Consider the following 19,874-nt stretch of genomic DNA (forward strand, 5'->3'; position numbering starts at 1 on the left):
ATGTGTTTTTATAAATTATCTTTTGATTGTTTTCAATTATTTTCACTTATTTTTTAAGGATTATTTTAAAAAATAATTATATATGCAAATATATAAAATAAGTAAAAATAAAGCACTTGATATATTAAACATATTTAAAAATATAAAAGTAAGTTAAAACATTTCATGTTTTCAAATAAATTTTTGTTCTACTAAACATTAAAAAACAATTTTCAAAAATTATTTTTTTAAAATCTTTTAAAACCAGTTATCAAAAGGGCTAATTTTTCCTCTTTTTAATTTTTAGAAGTGTTGTCTAAATTTTATCCAACTACAATCTTTCTTCAAAAACATTTTTTTACTACCAAGACGCATTTTACGTTGGAAGTGTTTTTTACACTTGTAAGTCATGCTTACCTACAAGCGACCACCAAATGGATTGGACTTTGACATCCAAACAAAATCTTACAATCATGCTATTGCACTGCAAGACCCATTAAGAAGAATATGTGGAGGAATTAGTGCTTACCACGGTTCTATTGTTAGCAGAAAAAAAATTTCCCATACAAAAAACATTGAAATCAGAGTAAATGGAGAGCTATATCTGGTTGACCTTTCATACTAAAATGAAGAATAAATAAGTAAATAATAAAAAATGTTGTGTATGTTGTGAATTAGGTTCATCTCATACACAACAAATATATGAAGTGGCTCTTCAAGGAACAAACAAGACTTTGTTTCCACCATGAACAACTTTGATGGACATGTATGAGCATACACATGCTTATCAACCTAACAAGGTAACAGCTGATAAACAACAATTTCTAGATTCTCTGTGATGATATAGCAATACTTCATATACTAATAGGTTCATACCAAGTTTTGACATGGCTTTATCACATCACATAACCAAATTAAGTGTGTTAAAAAGAAACTGTAAGTTTAGCATCTTCCATTTTCCTAACAATGTTCAGGTAGACCAGTAAACAACCTGCACGTCTCAAAAGCAACGTAAGCACAATGCAGATTCGGCATGGTCGATAAACAGAAAGGCCTGCGGAGTGAGATAGAAGCACACTTGCACTGCAAGATTCAACACCAGTGAGCTCAGGCAGATGGGAGGGGTACTCAGACTTGGTACAATAGTACAAGGTGCAAAAATCCCTAAAAATTCATATTACATTCTAAAAGAATCCAAAATTTTGATAGTCAAATGCCCAGCATGGAGTGTAAATGGAACAAGCATTCTTGCAGTGACTGGAAATGGGGAACACAGAATCTATTCCTGAAAAAAGACAAAAAAGAATGCAGAATTAAAACCATAACCCTTACCATAGAGGTTAACAATATTAAAAAGGAAAAAGATAAAAAAGAGAGAAGAAAAATAAGTGTCATGCATAAACCAAAAGTTCAGTACAGAATAGATGGGGACATATTACAAATCTCAAAAACCACCAACAAAACCCTCAAACCAGATCCAAGTGTAAAAAATCAATTGTGATATGAATGCCAGCGGAGAAAAGACAGCACAGCAATAGCCTGATAACCTTATTAATGATCAATAATGGACCATACAGAATAAAAGTAGAATTAGGTACAAGAAAAACAAGGAAGAGCCACTAAAACATTCAACCACAACAGGCCACAGTAAATCCCCACACAAGCACAAACAACAGCTTGGCTCAGTCAAACATGAGATACAGTGAGTAATCTATATAAAATACATGTGAATTATAGAGCTGTTATTATAGAGTCTGATGCATCATAAGCATCATTGCTCGGTCCAGGGACTTGAGTGAAGCATGCCACCTACATCTACCATATTGGTTCAAGTTTACATTTGAGATAAAGTACATTTGATCATGTTGGAGAAAGGGCCAATCAGTCATGCATACAAGAACAGGCCCCGTGAGCTTCTCAAAGTGATTTCACAAAAATATTCTGGACATAAGAGACATTCTAGTCTCTCCATTTTACCATATGACTCACTTGTAAGCTCTTCCTTGCAGATAGTCTCTTGAGGAGAATCCAGATTGTTCTAAACCAATGACAAAAAGGAAACAAAACTAAGGAAGCATGCCAAATATCATTCCAAAGTTGACATTAAATGAGCTATTAATAGGCCAAGGTCCTCCTTGAGGTTAAACTAAAAATGAATTCAAACAAACAAGGACTAGTCTAAGTTCATTTGAAACCAAAACAATTTCTCAATGGCATTTAGTTTTTCTTAATTGCTTGCTGCAATATCATTTCTTTTCCCCTAGGCCAATCACAAATTCTCTCTTGTTATGGATATTTTACAATCCAGCTATTTTATAGTCCAAAAGAATTCACTTTCTTGTCTTTTTTTCTCTCTGTTTTGCTGGGTGCATCTTCTGAATAAACTAATCCTAAATCCATAATATCTAGATAAATAAATCATAAGTCTTAGACTCTAAGTCAAAAAAACACTAAAAGCTGCAATGGTTTCTTCAGAAACCAAAACCAAGAAAAGGCAATATATTCTACACATAGAACTGCAAAGAAGCACATACAGAGGCTAAAAAAGAAAAGGCCATATCATTCTTATCCAAAACAGAAGAGCAAGAGAAGATATAAAGTCAAAGTAAACAGCCAAGAACCCACACAATATGCAAACTAATACCTGTTCCATTGGTGCCACATCATCATTCTTCTGTTCTTCCACAGTTTTTGGTTCATCTTGACTTGTATTTGGATTACTGGAGACCATTTTGTCATCCTTTTCATTCACAACAACAGCCCTGGTGTTCTCAACCAAACTCTTCAAATCTGCTGGAAGCTGCCCTGACTTCAATGCCTACCCAAGCACAATTCATATGAAAACATGGTGTTAAAAATAGAGAATAAACATTGAAAAACAAAATGAAATCCAAGTCTGATTAAACAAAAGACAGCACCTTTTCAAGCCTTGCAACCTCTTCAAGAGTCTGTGAATTCACAATTGCGGCCTGCACAACAACAAAATATGGACGGAAAACATGAATTTTTAAGTTCAAGCATGCAATGAAGAGAAAAGATGCAGCTTTCACTGACAAAGAATAAGTAAAAGATATAAAATATCAACTTGGCTCCAAAGCATACAAATAAACACCTCTTATACGATTAAGAAAAGACATGATAAATGGAAATTGCCAAAATGTAAGTACTCAAGCTCTTTGCATGTTAGAATATCCAGGAGCTGAAACTAATGCTGAGGCTTCCCTCAAATCCCTTGATCCAGAGAGGCTGATCAAACAATAGAAAAAACACTTCTCACAGGAAAACTATTACTTAGAACCTTATGGATTTCCATAGGCTATTCCTCATACTATCTGGTCAAACAAATCAGTCAACCTTCATAAAAGAATGACCAGACTAGTTCATTTGTTGAGAGGCTCCTTTTCAACTAACGAATCCTTATTTCACTGAATACTTCTATTTCCTGTCACCAAATTAGAGAGCTCTAAAAGAAATGCAACAAATGTACATGGGGACTGAAAACATGCCAACACAAACAGGGAAAGGAAAGTAGGCTGCCAACAAAATCCACAATGTCTCCTCTACCACCAAAATCAATCTTGATCTAGGACAGTAATCAAAGCAGCAGTCTCTTAATTAGGGAATTTGTTGGTAGTCATGCTCTGGACTAATTAAGAGATAATCCAGGACAGTAATGCTAGTTTCGACACAATGGATAAGCAAACCAGCTAGTCATGCTCTAGCTCTCACTTTGAGATAATCCAAGGTCATGATTCTTCTATAGCTTTCATCCAAATGAAAAAACTGCATTTTTTGGAGCACTATAGATTCCAAAATCCTTTTGACAAGGAAAGCAACCCCCCTACTTAGCTGATGCTAATAATGATTTCACTCAAATTTGCTCATTGTTGATTGTTTCATATAATTCCTACAATCTCTACCTCCCAATGCTGAAAGTCTCTCACAGGACTTAAGTCTGGGAGTGCAACAACCTCCAGATGCGTGCAAACTGTAACAGCTGAGGCCTCTGTCTCTAGAAATAGGAAACAACTCAAACGCCCTGAATTTAAGTGAACTCTTTCCCTGAGGAAAGATGCAAACTTTGATAACTCTTTCCATCCCTCCTAATCCTCTTCCATTAACCTTCCCCAAGAGCCCTTCATAAAGGTAGAGACTAGCACATAGAACTGCAGTAAAGAAACACAAACTCTTATCCAACTACTCACCCTTCCCTGAAACTCATATGAGATAGCAAACACGAGATTCTTGATAAGTGTCTGACATGATTAACTGTTTAAGGACACTAAGGGAAGCTTGAGCCACAGTTTTGGCTTGATCAACATCCCAACCATAGAAAGAAAAGATTGAGACAAGGAATCAATGCATTAGTGAGCAGCTAATGAAGTTGTAGCTCTCTAGGAGAATGGGAAAAAGTGTTGGTTTGGGGTGGATTTGAAATCCTTTGAGATCTCAAAAGAGATGGTCAAAGGAAAGGAAGTTGGTCTGATTGTGGAGAGAGCTCAAGGTTTTTCCTCTTAGATCTAATCTGGCAAGAGAGGCCATGTTTTGTTGTTTGAGGGGGTTGAACTATGCTGTGATAACTTGAACAGAATGCCTTTTAGGTTGGAGTGGAAGGGAGGAGGAAGAGTGTTTAAGCTGGAACTTTAAAGCAATAATGTAGGTAGTTTTTTGTAGTGTTCAGTTTTATCAGCAGAGGCAAAGAGGTTTTACTTAATCCTTCTAGAAGGAAGGGGCGGTGTAGGGGGGTTGGAAGACTTTGGCAAGCAAGTTGAGGAGCATCAATGTTGTTCCTATAAACAGTCCTTCAAAGTTGCCTCAGGGGGATGTTTGCCAAAGGAGGGAGTGTGCAGCAGAAATCCGTCATAAAGGAGTTTCTATTGTAGATGCAGTTGCCAGAGGCAAGGGGGAAGTGGGAGAGATTGTCTGAATCCAATGTGGGCAGGAGGATTTACAGAATAACATGAAGCCTTTGAAGTATTGTCTTGTGGGTAGGTGGAGAGACGTTGCAGGTAATGTTTTAAAAGGCTAAAAGTGGTTTTGAGGCGTTTTGCCCAAATAAGATGAGGCATAAGCCTTAAGGCGGAACAAGGCTTAAGTCTAAAATTAAAGAAATAAATAATGATAAATAAGAAGAGAAAAAATTTCAAAAAAATGAAAATAAAATCACATGAAAATTGAACAATATGAAAACTATAGAATTCATAATAATCAAATCAATTGTTTTTCATCATCATTAGTTTCTAATTTAGTTCCACTTTCTCTCTTTTATAATCCACCTCTCTCTCTTGGCTTCATCAAATTATCTTTAGCACTCGCATCACTATCACTAGTAAGGATCATCCATGGAATCATAATCATATCCAATAGTTGTATCATCCTCTACATCAATGTTAATGTATAAGCATTCTTCTTCTTCATCCATCAATTATTGTGGTCTTTCTTCTTCCTAATCCCTTTATTCCCTCTCCATTTAAAAGATTAATTAGTAGTTAACCAAGCCCCTACTTTTTAAAATGTTTAATCCTAGTCCTTTTTTTTAAGGCGAAATTGGATATATATTAACAACGCTTAAGAAAAAAGAGTACCAAACTATGCACAATGTAAACAATAGACACCAGTAGGCAAATAGAATAAAACAAAAAAACAAAAAACAAGCTTCTTCTCCTTCCTTAGAGTTAACTCAATCAATAAAATCATTTTTTTTAAGTCAATCAATAAATCTTATCATGATCATTTAATGATCATCTATGAACACATTAACCCTAATCTTAAACTCAAGAAAAAACTTATAAATGTATATCAAAACCTAAAAAAAGCACAATCCATTAAATCCGTTGAATATTGAGGCTTGAACATCTTATAAAACATGTTAAAAAGCCCTAAACCCATTAAAACCCTTTGAATATTTGAGGCTTAAGCCTCAATAGCTTCGAGGTTGTAGTCTCAAGGCTATAAGCCTCAACTAGGTAGGCTTATAAGCCTCAAGGCTATAAACCTTCATTACCGTATGTCAAGGCTATAGCCTCAAGGCTAATTTACAGAGTCTCGCCTTGAGACTCGCCTCAAAGCCTCTTAAAACACTAGTTGTAGGTGAGGCTCCAAAGCGGGTTCTCTGAAATCATGGACTAGAATAAACTGGAGTCCGATTGGAACCTTCATCTACTATTGTTGGGTGGTGTTTTGATTTTGTTTGATTTCAAGAAAGCTAACAATGCTGAAAGGGTAAGGTGTATGGGGTGTTGTTCTTTCTAAGGAAAGAGTTTGAAGAAGATTGGTGGATCCCCGAAGCGGGTTGTTTTGAAGGAAAGGGCTTCTGCTAAAGAAATCTGGGTAAGAGTGATTGGTTTGCCTATGCACTTGTGGGGAAAGGATTTCTTCAAGAGAGTGGATGACGCTTGCAGAGGTTCCGTGGTTGTGGATGCGGATACAGTAGAGAGATGTCATTTACAATGGACTAGAATTCTAGTAAGCTCCAACAGGGGGAGGGTGCCTAGGCTCCTACATATGGTGGTAGGGTCTTTGGCTTATGTTGTTTAGTTATGGTGGGAGACTCCACCATAGGTGTCATTGATTTCTGTGAAGGAGGATTGCACAATGCTAGGGTCCAAGGATGATAACAAGGGAAGGTCATGCATGGCTAGAAGTGTGGGGGTAGAGTTTGGGAAACATGCAAAAAGTCAAACGACATCCTCAAAGCTTTTTGTATTGACCAAGTTGTGGCAGGCCCACTGTCTTCTCCTTACAACAACAATTTGATGGCACTAGGGTTAGATGAGGGGTTGGCTGTTGAGCCTTCTATTTAGGCCCTTGTTGGGTTAGTGGGCAAAGCAATTCCAAGCCCTCTTTTTCCTTTGGGTCAAGTGGTGGGAGGCCCTGAGTGCTTTAGGCCTTGTCTTGCTTCTTTGGGCCAACCCTCTTTCGTTTTAAGAGTTCCTTGTTTTAAGGCCATGCTCTTCCTGTTGAAGGTCCTTGCACTAGTGGACCTAAAATTTCTTTTAAAAGGTCCCCTTTGCTGGCTAGTGAAGGTAAGGTGGTCCGAATGTTTCTCCCAAATCCTTGCATCTTAATAGTAGCTCAAAGCCTTTTGGTGGAAGTGGATGGTTTTACAGATGGTTTTGAGAGTAAGATTTCACCTTTTGCTTTCGTGTTAGGGGTAGAACTTCCGCTTCGTCTTGGTTTTCTTCTACGTTCAAAGATGAGGGCGCTTCATTGGTTTTGGCTAATAGCCTTGCTCCACAAACGGAGCAAGTCGAGGGGTCTTCAGTACAATGTAAGGGCAATGATGGTGGACATGTGGGTTTGTTTTCCAATAAGGGTCTGGGTTTGGATTTCCCAGTGACCCATTCTAACGATGCCAAATGCACGAACCTTGCGTCATGCAGTGAAATAGGAGTTTTGCGAGAGGGTAGCCCTAGGAAGGACTCGATGGGTGTGAAGAATGTTGTGTTGATGAGACCTCATCAACCTGTCATTTAGGAATTTGATCTCCTTTAGCAAGTGTCTAGGTTTGCCTATGGAAGGCTTTGAGAAAGAAGTTGAATCCTTTTTTTTTTATAAGTAAAGAGAAGTATATTAAAAAGAAAGACCCCCCTCCTCTACACCATATTTGTGATTGATCGCTTGCTTCCACAAAGCCTCACTTTCAATGGCAAAAGGTCAATTCCACTTGCACAAGAGAGCTTTATTCATCAAAGCTAAATTTCTCACCCCCAAACCACCTTTCTTTCTTTCCAGACAAACCAAGTTCCACCTAACAAGATGAGGCCTTTGTTCAAGAGCACCTCCCCCACACAGGAAGTCCCTCTAAATCTTCTCCAACCTCAGCCTTACTTTTCTGGGCAAAAGGAAAAGAGATATGAAGTAAACCGGCAAACTAGATAGATTGCTCTGAATTAGGGTGAGTCTTCCCCCTTTGGAAATATACTGTCTCTTCTACATAGCCAACCTTTTCCTAAACCTCTCTTCAACACTATCCCATACCGCCTCTGATTTGAAGCGTGCCCCCAAAGGCAAACCCAAATAACTGGAAGGCAGACCACCCACCTTACAACCCAACTCCAAAGCCAAATCCTCTATATCATTCACCCTCCCCACCGGAATAAGCTCACTCTTCTCCAAGTTAACTCTCAACCCTGAGCAAGCCTCAAACCACATGAAAAGTCAGCTTAGATTCATCAACTGATCCTAAGACTCCTCACAAAACACCAAGGTGTCATCCACAAAAAGCAAGTGAGATATCAGAATCCCTTCTCCACCCCTTCCTCTTACCCTCCATCCTGATAAAAAAAACCCCACTAATGGCCCTTCTCATTAAGCAGCTAAACACCTCCATAACTATCAAGAACAGATAAGGGGATAGGGGATCTCCTTGTCTCAAACCCCTTGAACTTTGGAAAAATCCGGAAGGAGAACCATTTATAAGAACAGAGTATCTTACAGTAGAAATACACCACTCTATCCACTTAATCCATCTCTCCCCAAAGCCCATTTTCTTTAGCACAACCAACAAGAACTTCCAGCAGATGTGATCATAGGCCTTCTCTATATCCAACTTGCACATCACACCCCCTTGATTGCTTTTCAACCTGGGATCCACAACCCCATTTGCAATCAAAACTGCATCAAGAATTTGTCTACCCTCCACAAAGGCATTTTGGGGTTCCAAAATCACTTTTCCCATTACCTTCTTGATTCTATTTGACAACACATTGGCCAACAACTTGTAAAGGCTTCCCACAAGACTAATCGGTCTGAAATCTTTCAAATCTTCTGCACCTCCCTTCTTAGGGACTAAAACCAAGAAGGTGGCATTTAGAGATTTTACAAATCTGCCCCTTTCATGGAATTCTCTAAAAAAAACCCATAATTTCAACCTTCACCACATCCCACCCAAAAAGTCAAAACGCCATTGTAAAGCCATCTGGCCCCAGGGCTTTGTCTTTGCCTAGATCCGCAAGAGCTGCTAACACCTCCTCCTCCAAGAAAGGATTCTCCAACCCCTCAGCCTCACTATTATCTAACCCCATAAAGGACAGCCCGTCGACACTAGGGCGCCACCTCTCTTCTTCTGAGTACAGCTCTTGAAATGCCCCCACCACACTATTTCTTAAATCATTTTCCTCTTAATGCCAACAGCCATTAACTTTCAACTTGGACAACCAGTTTCTTCTACTATGAGCATTCGCCATCCTATGAAAAAATTTGGTATTATTGTCCCCCTCCTTCAGCCACAACTCCCTAGACTTCTGCCTCCAAAAAATCTCTTCCTTCATCACCCAAGACTTGTAGGACTCTCTTGCTCCATTTCTTGCTTCACATTCTTCCATATTTAAAGCTGCATATTTCTCCTTTTCATCCCAATACTCAACCTGCATAAGAGCTTCACCCTTTTTAGTCTCAACGAACCCAAACTCTTCTTTATTCCAAATCTTCAGAATATTTTTAAGGGCCCTCAATTTAGCATCTAAAATGTAGCTGGATGTCCCTGTAAATTTTAAACTCTCCCACCACGTCCTCATCTTATCTTTGAAGCCCTCCTCCTCCAACCACATATTCTCGAATCTGAAAGGGGAAGGTCCCCTCTTCAACCCTCCTCCTTCTAGGAGGACTAGGAAGTGATCCGAGACAGGTCTGGGGAGAATACCCTGCACAGCCCCATTGAACAGATTATCCCAGTTATCCGTCACTAAGAACCTATCCAGCCTAGACTGGACCTGGTTATTCAAGCCTTCTCTCCAAGTAAACGGGCCCCCATCAAAGGATAATCCCTCAGCTCCAAATCCTCTAACACTTCTAAAAATCTCCTCATTGAAGCAGTAAGCCCACCTCCCTACTGCGCTCCTCTGGAAACCTTACCAAATTGAAATCCCCTCCCACACACCAAGGGTCACTCCATAACCCTTTAACTGACCCAAGTTCCTCCCAGAAATCCTCCCTATCTCTACTGCATAACAGCCCATACACTCCAGTGAACACCCACACTACACCATCCACACAATTTTTGAACTGACACGAAATTGAGAAAATCCCTTCTTCCCAGCCCACCAGTCTATTGTCCCAGAACACCAAAATTCCCCCAGTTGCACCCCTAGAATTGACTGCTCTCCACTCTATATTTCTTCCCACCCCTAAACTTCGAACAAGCCCCATAGTCATTTCTTTAATTTTAGTTTCCTGTAAACAAACCACGTCCACTCTCTAAGATTTAATGACTGACTTGATAATCCTCCTTTTATCCCTATCATTAGCCCCTCTAACATTCCACAACAGAATTCTTATCTTCATTTACACCCCGATCCTAAAGCCCCTCCGAAAATACCTATGCTAGAACCCATTTTTGCCTTTTTGTAGTTAACAGTCCACTCCAACTTCTTGAGTTCCCCATTGGATTTTGAAGATTTTAAACTCGTCTTCCTAGTCACCCCTTCCTTACCCTTTTGCTCAATTCTCCCCTTCATTCTCCTTAAGAAGTACAAGATTTCCTCTTCGAAGCCTTCCGTCGACATCCCCAAGCAGCGACTGAACCTCGCAAGGCTGCTTGAACTCCACCCTTCTTCACTTCCCCTTTCTTCTATGTGACATGCACTCCTTTTCTCAAAAGGACTCGTAAAGTCCTCCCCGACTGGTACAAGAGCTAACTCATTCCCTCTCTTCGCATCACTCGAGTCCCGAGAATGTTCACTCCAGTCTCTGAATGCCAACGCAGCTCTGTTCCTCCCCACACTCGGCTCAAAACGACCCAACTCCCCTTCCGCTCCATAATCCAACCCCTCCGATACCCCTACAGCCTCGGCGTGGCCCCAGAAAGAAGAAGAAGAAGAGGATCCCCAAAGCCCCAACGCAAAAGAAGAAATAGGACCAGCGTAATACCTGGAAGCCTCCTCCATCAGAGCCTCGTCGATGCCCCTCCAACGACGCAACGTCAACTCCATGGCGACTTCAACTTCAACAGCCAAGAGCTACGCATCCATACCCCTACACCCTTCGCGGGAGCAGACGAAACCCTAGCCGAGGAGGGGCGCTCTAGAAATCCCGTTCCATCTTCATTAACAGTGGGCTTAGGAGACCCCCAACCCGCCCCTTCAAGGCTGACGGGCAATGGACCTTTGGCCCAAACCACTTCACCATTTAAGCCCAAGCAGCCATTCCCTTTTAAAGCCTTCCCCTTTTCTTTTCTGGGCCCAAACCCACTGCAAGAAGAGCCCAAATCAGCTGCAATAGGCCTCCTACCCTCTGCCGCCTCCCTTTGCCTTCTGCCACACGCAACCTGCTCCCCTGTCCCCCGAGACTGCAAATCACTTTGAAAATTTTGAACCTCTAGCACGCTACCACTGGCACGTGTATCACCCCCTCCCTCATCCCTGACCTCCCGCCTCTCCTCTTTGAACCAGGCTGACCTTGCTACTACCTCCGAGAACCATGGAGGATTTTCCCACCAGAGACTCACCGTCCAACAAAAATTCCCAGCTGCCACCTGCAACGTTCCCGGTCTAAACTTCCCAGGGGCTCTCACCAAAATACGAGCCCACTGCAACTCGAAGAAGAAAGCGGTTTCCTCATCCACAGCTATGAATCCCCCGCAACTCTCTCCTATACTCTTGAACACTTCTCTACTCCAAAGGTGAAGTGGAAGTCCGACGACTTTCACCCACACTTCCTTAGGGTGGCTCCCATTTCTACAACACCCCACTTCAGGTCCCCATTTCTGCAAGAAAAACTCTCTCATCTTAAGACATCTACTACCCCTTAAGAGCACCAAGTCCGCTTCCACTTTATCTTCAAATTCGAACAACACTAGGGCTCCACCCAAACTGGAGATTTTTAAACCTCCCTTGAGAGACCACCTTTCCGCCCACTCCTTCAGTAAGGACAAAGACGGAACGGCCTCAACACTATCACCAAAGCATCCTACCAGGCAGCGACTAAGCTGCTCTTCCCTACTGAGCAGGTCACGCTCCCCAACATGCACCCACAAAGCTTCCCCTAATTCCCCTGTCTCCTTCCTCACGACTTCTGGATAAACTCCTTTCCCTTTCTCTTTTCCTTTGACTCTATAACCCTCCTTTTTAGAGTTGGAGGTACCCAAATCACCTTTGCTCATGGCTGGATTAGAAATTCCAAGGGCCCTTAGCTTCTAAGCCAGCAAAAACCACCCTCCTACTTAGCCTTTACCTTCTGGGAATACTAGACAAAACCTCTTTGCTTCCAAGTCCCTCACCGAGCAGAGCAGATACCTACCGGCATCATTTGAACGACACTCCAGCCTATATTTTCTTCCTCTTTCTTCCCAAACTTTAAGGCGCCTCGAGCTTGACTCTCCTCTGCACCAGTCTTCCACCACTTCCAACAGAAAACTGAAGCTCTTTTCACCAAATTTTATCCAAGAGGAGAAGTCTTTGCTCCTTTCCAGAATAACCCCTCTCAGTTTGCCTCGAATCTCTTCAATGGAGATTTTGAACGTCTTTGATTCCACTGCAAACCAACTCTTACCCCCCTTCGAAACTCCTCTCCCCTCCGAGAAAGCAGCCATTGTTTTTGAATCCTTATTGAAAAAGCTATAAGTTAGAAAGGGTCGCAAAGTGGTGGGATTGAGTATTAAGAAGAGGCCTTTCTTTACCTCTCACTTTGACAGGGAGCTTCAAAAGTTGGAGTGCTCCGTTAATTACAATTAGTCAAACAGAAAAGGGAGCAGAAGCAGGAAGTGCAGGTGGGAGTTGGATTCTAAATGTCCAAGCTAGTGATAAGGTGAGGGGTTGGAAGGTGGAGAGGAAGAGGATGTTCAGTCTCTATCCAGTTCTTGTAAGGGATTCACAGTAGTTGGTTTGATCGTTTTTCAATGGGGTAGTGGGTGACTGCTTAAGCAGAGGCTTGGGGGAGTGGCATTTGGAGAAGCAAGTAGTTGTTGCTTGTTTTTCTGAGCGGTTTGTTTTCCTTGGTCACTTGGCAGAACGTGGACAATGTTAAGTCATTTAGTAGCCCTCTACTTCTTTGTTACACATGGTGTTGTCTTTGTTTTGGGCTCCTTGTTTTGGCTTGTGGTTTGCTGTTTTTTTTCTTTTTCCTTCTATCTACCTTTTAACATTCTTTGTATACTCCATGTGTGCCTAGTGCACCTTTTCTTGCACTTTTAATATATTTGCTTATTGACCATCAAAAAAAAGATTCTTGGTAAGTAAATAAAACATTATAAATGAGTGAAAAGAGAGGTGCAACCCAAGTAAATGATATGTGCACAAGGATAACACACACACAAAAGGAAATAGAAAACCCACCAGCTAGCTTGCAAACAACCCTTGAAATGCTACATCTGAACCACTAATCAGATGCCTTGTCAGCTAGCATTGTTTGTCACATCCCAGACTATATATATATATTAAAAAAGAGCCTGAAAGAAGGGGCACAACCAACATCCAGAGGGATACAAAAACCACTACAAAAGGAAAGAATAGGAAAAAGCAAACAACAAAAGTCCCTTACCAAACCTTAAGTAAAACCCACCAAAGAGTTATTTACCAACCCCAAATAAATTCTAACCACTCGAAAAGATAATAATTTCAACTTCTGAGAATAAGGCTCTACCTGTTTAAAATTCTATCATTCTGCCATTCCACATGCACCAAAACAAGTATAAGAGGATCATGCTTTACACCTTCCACCACAGTTTATCCTAACCCTGCACCTCCGTTCCCAACAGCAACTCCTTACCCATCCACAAGAACACCTGTTGATACCCAAATGATGCAAGTAAGAGATCCCACGCCAACCAGGTTAGGACACAATGGATAAGGCTATGGTTTTTTGTCGCTTCATTATCCTTGCATTAATGATGCTTATCTATCAAGCACCACCTCCACTTCATGAGATGGTCTAGAAAATAAATCATCTCACTAGCTTCCAAACAAAAAGAACATACCCGGCAAGGAACAGTCAACCCCACAGCTCCTTTGTGGGAAACCAATACACACTTTCAGTGGACAAGGAATTATAAACAGCTGTGGCTGAGATGCATCCCTCCTTCCTTCCCCTCACACAGGCCTGTTTTTCCCTACTACTTGTGGGAATTTCTAATGTACAAATCAACCACCAACTCTATCTCCCAAATTCCCAATAATAGAAGGACCTCCTGAAACAAGCGTTCCAATGCCCTTAGCCACCCACCACCACCCAAAAATCACCACTCAGCATTTTTAACAATAGAAAGGCTAAAAGGAGAGCAGCTGATGCTGACTCACACCATACCAGGAGTCTAACTAAAAGTTAGTCTTCAACCCATTCCCAACCACAACCAAGGTTCTGAGCATAAGCCTCTTCCATCCCAGATTTGACACCTCAGACAAAGTATCTTGAGATTCTACAATCACTCTACCACATAACTTTCCATATATAAGGGCTAAGACGTTAACTATAAACTTGTACACACCACCCACCAAGTTGAAAAGCCTAAAATCTGTCAATTCCTCTGCACCTCCTTTCTTGCTTACTCTCACGCACAGAAAAAACAATCTCTTGGTACAGAAATTTTTTGATAAGTAAAAGTAATTGTATTAAGAATGCCTAAAGAAGTGCACCTGAAAGTATACACAATGTATACAAGGCTATAGGCCTCTTGATGCAGAAATAATTGGATATTGATTGTGCAAATTTCTTAGAGACATTCTAAGCTTAGCTGAGAGTGGAATTCCATGAATAGCCTATGGATGAAACCTCTAGCAGGTTCCTTCAGGAGGTTTGAAGCATTATAGTAGGTTCTGCATTAGTTTTTGTTTACTTTTTCTTTTCCCCCATTTTAGAACAGCAGCTATAGTCAGCCAACTGAAGAAAGCGCTTCAACCCAAATCCATTGATAAAAATCCAAGAGACCTCAAACATTCCTCAAGATTTATATGGATTTATATGATGTTTCCTTACTATCTTTCAATTACCTATCAACCCATACAACTTTCAGCCTTTAAAAAATAAATAAATAATAATAGCAACAATAATATAATAATAATAATAATCCATACAGTTTCCAATAATAGTAATAAAAAAATAATGATAGTGGTAGTAGTAACAACTCATGCAATTTCCAATTAATTTTGCAATTCGGTATAAGTTCACCATTTCTTGATATCAAAGCTTAGATTCTTGTTTTCTCCAACACAATTTTAGTTTATGATCCAAGCTAATTAACATTCTCATGATCAATTCTACAATAACTCAATATCCAAATAGGTGTCACCATTAATGGAGCTAAAGTCCCAAAAAGATTAACAAGTGAGGTCTGCTAACGTAAAGCAAGGAGTTGAGCCTGGAAAATATCGTCTATGAGTCATATTATGATATCTTATCCTGAGAATGATTGAATACTGGGGCTTTCTGGTTTTCAAGCAATTTTCTTTGGCAAAATCCAATCTCATAATGGTAAAATCCCATAAACAACCTCCATGAGTGAGTTCTAGGATATTTCTTAAATGAGATCTGGAATCATCAAAACCACACAGCCTCAGGACACTTGCAATGTCATACTCTATCACAATTGTTTTAGGCTTCAGACTACATATTGTGTAACTACACAGGGCAAAAGTGGATAGGTCTGCATGGTGAGTTCAAACTTGGAAATTGAAACCTTATAGCATAATAAGACTTTTCACATGACTTAAATCAATTTCCTCATACACAAAGACAAGATTTCATGTAAAAATTAAATAGTCCACAACATGAAGTAGCTGTTCAGACTTTTTCTTCCACCAGGATGATTTAAAAAATGTTAATTCTTGAAAGAACACACCTTCCAGACACTTAAAACATTGAACTCCAGTAAATATGATATGGTTTACTTGCAGCATAGAGAAACTTTACAAGTATTTTCTTCTACCAAGACAATTAAAAAAGTGGCAACTCTTAGAATGATGCTTTCAACTAAATCATTGTCAGACAAAGAAAAGATGTAGTCCAATACAACCAAAAACCTGTGATGCTAATGTGACAAAAACTGTGATGCAATGAAATAATACCTTGATAGCTATAAGTTCCTCTGGTGAAGGGCCCACCACTTTTGGTATCTGTGTTCCTCTGCAGGTTCTAAAGCATTTGGCATTTCACCTGGTGTGAATGTCTTCAGGGGTTCTTGTTTAGCCTCTTCTTCAACTTCTTTAGATGCAAACAAATTCTCTGCTTCCAGTCTCTCCTATAATTTGCAAAACATGTTTTATCAAATGTCAAGCCATATTATTGATGCTTAAGGAATTAAAGCTATCACATAATGAAAGGGTTGAGAGAATTGTAATAGTCATTTGAGGCACCAACTCCACATTGGATATACAATGGTAAGGAGGAAGAACCAACGATTACAACCTAGAGTACATCAAGAAATTATCAAAGGATCAATCCCTCCTTGACTTACACAAGCCCAAATAAAAGATTGTCATGATAGAATCCATTTCAAGCTTTTTTTTAATGGGAAACTGAAACACTTTAAAGAAGAAAAACTATCAGTCCTCTCCTTCCAAGTAAACCAAAACCATGCATGAGAAACTCTTTCCAAACACCCTTCATAATCATATTACAAATTCTAACCCACCACCCTATTAGAAACTCTGTTACCATCCTCAGCAATATCCTATAGATCCCAGAGACAAAGACAAAAGCCACAATCATGCCACTTCACTATGCAAGAAAAGATGGTTAATCAGTTTTTCCACATTCTTAGACAAAACACCTGTTTAAGATGACATAACACCCACCAATATCAACCATCTTTGCCACATTCTCAGACAAAACACCTATTAAGAGCACCTAACACCCACCAAGGTTTTTAACATCAAATAATAGATGCAGAATAAATATTTCATTATTGTCAAAATGCTTCACTAACCTAATTTAGGTGACATATGAAACACACCCAACATGCATGCAATATAAAATACATTGCTTAATTTGCCTATCAAAAATAAAATAAAATAAATTGCTTAATATGTTATATGTTACCATTTGAATATTAAGACAGTGTTTTATGCATAAGTTTTTTCAATATTTAAGATCTATTTTTAGACCACTAAATGAATTAAATCACTTAAAGCAAAAGCGTACTAATTACCAAGGACTGACATCACAGATGCAAACTCAAATCCCCTCAATAACAATTCAGTTTTTGTTTCTTTGTTTCCCTCCTTGTCCTTCCCCTTTTGTTTTTATAACTGATAAAGTTTCATTAAAAACATTGTGAAATAAAGGAACACAAGAAGTTCCACAGAAAAAAGGTAGAAGAACTTAATGTGTGTGTTTTGCAGGAGTCCAGTAGTTTTCCTCTAAATTCAAGAGATGAATGATTTAATATGCATCTGGAGTAAGCAACATCAGATGGAACTACATGTAACATTCTTGCATAACTGCCTGTTTGTATACTGCCTGTGTACATAGGGAGCGCCCCCTGTTTTGGCGTGTTTTAATTTATTTTTCTCTTTGTCTATCAAAAAAAAAACATTCTTGCATAACTGAATGGTTGTTAAACCATGAACTTGAACAGCCTGACAAAATTATAAGCATGAATTTGACACAATCCAACAACCTCACCTTATTTTTTACTTTCTTGAAATCTAGCAACCGAAGTGACTTTAGTCTGTGAATTACATACAACCTATAATTCGGTTTCTTTGTAATATTGTTGTCCAAGAGACTAAGGAACTGCAGCTTTGGAAAGGATGCAAGGGGATCAATCTCTGTCAAGTTGACAAGCCGGTTGTTCGTAAGAACTAGCGTGTGTAATTTTGGCAAGTACTCTGCAAATTTAAGCACCATAAAAGATATCTAAGCTTGTGTAACAGAAGGACATTGTGACCCCAAAATATTAATAAATAATGATAAACCCAATGTCATTCTCAGCTTACCTCCGATATTGGGGTTGATACGGGTAATTCTATTGTTGTTGATAAGCAAAGTACCCAACCGATTAAGATAAGGCAAGTTTTCAAGCTTGACAATCTCATTGTCAGACAAATCAATGGTATCAAATTGGTCCTGCCAATGAGCCGATATAAAAATCATGCAAAAGCAACAACATTAAAGTGCAAAACACAAGAAGCTGCAAACAAGTAAATCCACTGAAACAATTTTAAAGTACAGCTGAATAGCTCAAGGATGAAGACAAAACATCAAAGCATAAAGAATAGAGGGGAAAAATGAAACTGCTGGAGTCATGACATAAAGATTCAGAAAAAGATGTAAAGAGTGAATAGGGTTCTTTAGATCAAACATTAATCTATTGTTGTCATCTACGTTCAGTCAAGGCCAGCCAAACGCATAATAGTTAAAGCAGAACTAGGGAAATATAAACAAGAAGCCATTCGTTCCTTTTGCTTTCATTTTCTTCTAAAGTAGAGAGTTTAGGTGGGACTAGGGCAGAGCCCTCCGAGGAGTTGAAAATTCCCTGAGAAAACACCAACTGATGCTTTTAAGATTCACTACAGCTTCAAAATTCCAGTTAAACAATGATTTTATCATGATTGGTATAATCTAACTTCCATTTTCCTTTTATTTTTTTGCCGGCACAAATCACATCACTTGAACAACGGAGTGGACATGCTGAATATATGCGAAAAACCCATTACCACAATTGGTGATGAGAGGGGCAAAACCTTGATATAATGAAGTAGCTAAAATTTAGAAAGGGAAAAAGCAAACTCACCTCTGTAGCGCCCAAGTTCTCAATTACAGCAACCTTATTCCCTGAGAAGAACAAGAAAGAAAAACAGCTGAAGATTGCATATGGATTGTATGCCACCACAACCACCCCAAATAGCCAATATTGCATCCAACCACTCAACTATTGAAACGGGAAGAGTAACTTCGTGTGAAGTGAACTAGGGTTCCGTTAGTTTGGGGGAAGGAATGATTAGAGTAGAGGAAATGTAGAAATGAAAGCGGGACAGGACTGGAATACCTCGAAGATCCAATTCTCGCTCCCTGATGGCATTGAAGAAATGAGGGCTTTTCCAAATCAGGTCTGCAGTGAGCCTCACCATCTCTTTCTTCGGCAGCCACTAATCACTTCGCCTGTTCCTTTTGCTACTTAAAAGCCGGAGGAGCAGACCGCAACGATGGCATTTTATTTTCCCTTTTGCTATCTTTAATTTTGGATCACTAATGTCTACAAAACCCTTGAGATTTTAGGGACTCTGCGGGAAAAAAAATGTTTAAAATAATTGAAGAAATGCGATTTTTACTGCTATATTTTTTTTAAACCTTGTTTGAATTTTTTTTAAAGAAATTATCAATATGATATATGTATAAATTCCATTGGAGGATAAATCATAATAGACTTTAAATTTAAACTTCATGACATCATTTTTAGGGATGTAAAATTTAAAATCACATAAAGTATTACTTCATTGTGGTATATATGGTAAAAGTAAGATGGGATATCTAACTCGTTTATTTTCGTATCGATATTGTCCTTTAAAATGATAAATAATGAATTATAAATATTGTATACTTTGAACCTAAGAGAGCCTCTTGTGCATATCTACCTTGTTAAAAAGAATTCATTTTATATATATAATATTAAAATTTTCATCATCTAACCAATATTATATTCATTTCTCATAAAAACATAATGTTCTTATTGTATCTTATAGGATCACAATATCAAATAGAAAAACATTCCTTACCAAGCTAACACATACTCTCACGATGGGTTAAAAATCAATTCTTACACTATTTGTAACAACACACTCTCCATTATGTAACTACTCGTAGACTAATAGATTATCACACATTTAAATACATGTCTACATTATTAAAATAAAATTATATATATATATATATGATATTATAATTTTTTTTTTGTTATAAATAATATTAGAGTCAATTATAAATCTTAACGTTGATTTTTATTTATTTGACTCTACAATAATATT

General features: G+C 39.0%; 1 protein-coding gene across 1 annotated transcript; it reads right to left on the minus strand.

Moving 5' to 3' along the window:
• Nucleotides 1-787: 787 nt before the first annotated feature.
• LOC117916433 (U2 small nuclear ribonucleoprotein A') lies at nucleotides 788-19,150 on the minus strand. Its single transcript, XM_034832453.1, is given in 9 exon segments — nucleotides 788-1,264; nucleotides 2,624-2,797; nucleotides 2,898-2,948; nucleotides 15,975-16,027; nucleotides 16,030-16,147; nucleotides 17,533-17,738; nucleotides 17,847-17,976; nucleotides 18,644-18,684; nucleotides 18,899-19,150. Coding segments are annotated over 9 exon segments (861 nt in total). The 5' UTR covers nucleotides 18,981-19,150; the 3' UTR covers nucleotides 788-1,258.
• Nucleotides 19,151-19,874: the final 724 nt, after the last annotated feature.

The sequence above is a fragment of the Vitis riparia genome, chromosome 1 (assembly GCF_004353265.1).
Source record: "Vitis riparia cultivar Riparia Gloire de Montpellier isolate 1030 chromosome 1, EGFV_Vit.rip_1.0, whole genome shotgun sequence".
In the NCBI taxonomy this organism is placed as follows: domain Eukaryota; kingdom Viridiplantae; phylum Streptophyta; class Magnoliopsida; order Vitales; family Vitaceae; genus Vitis; species Vitis riparia.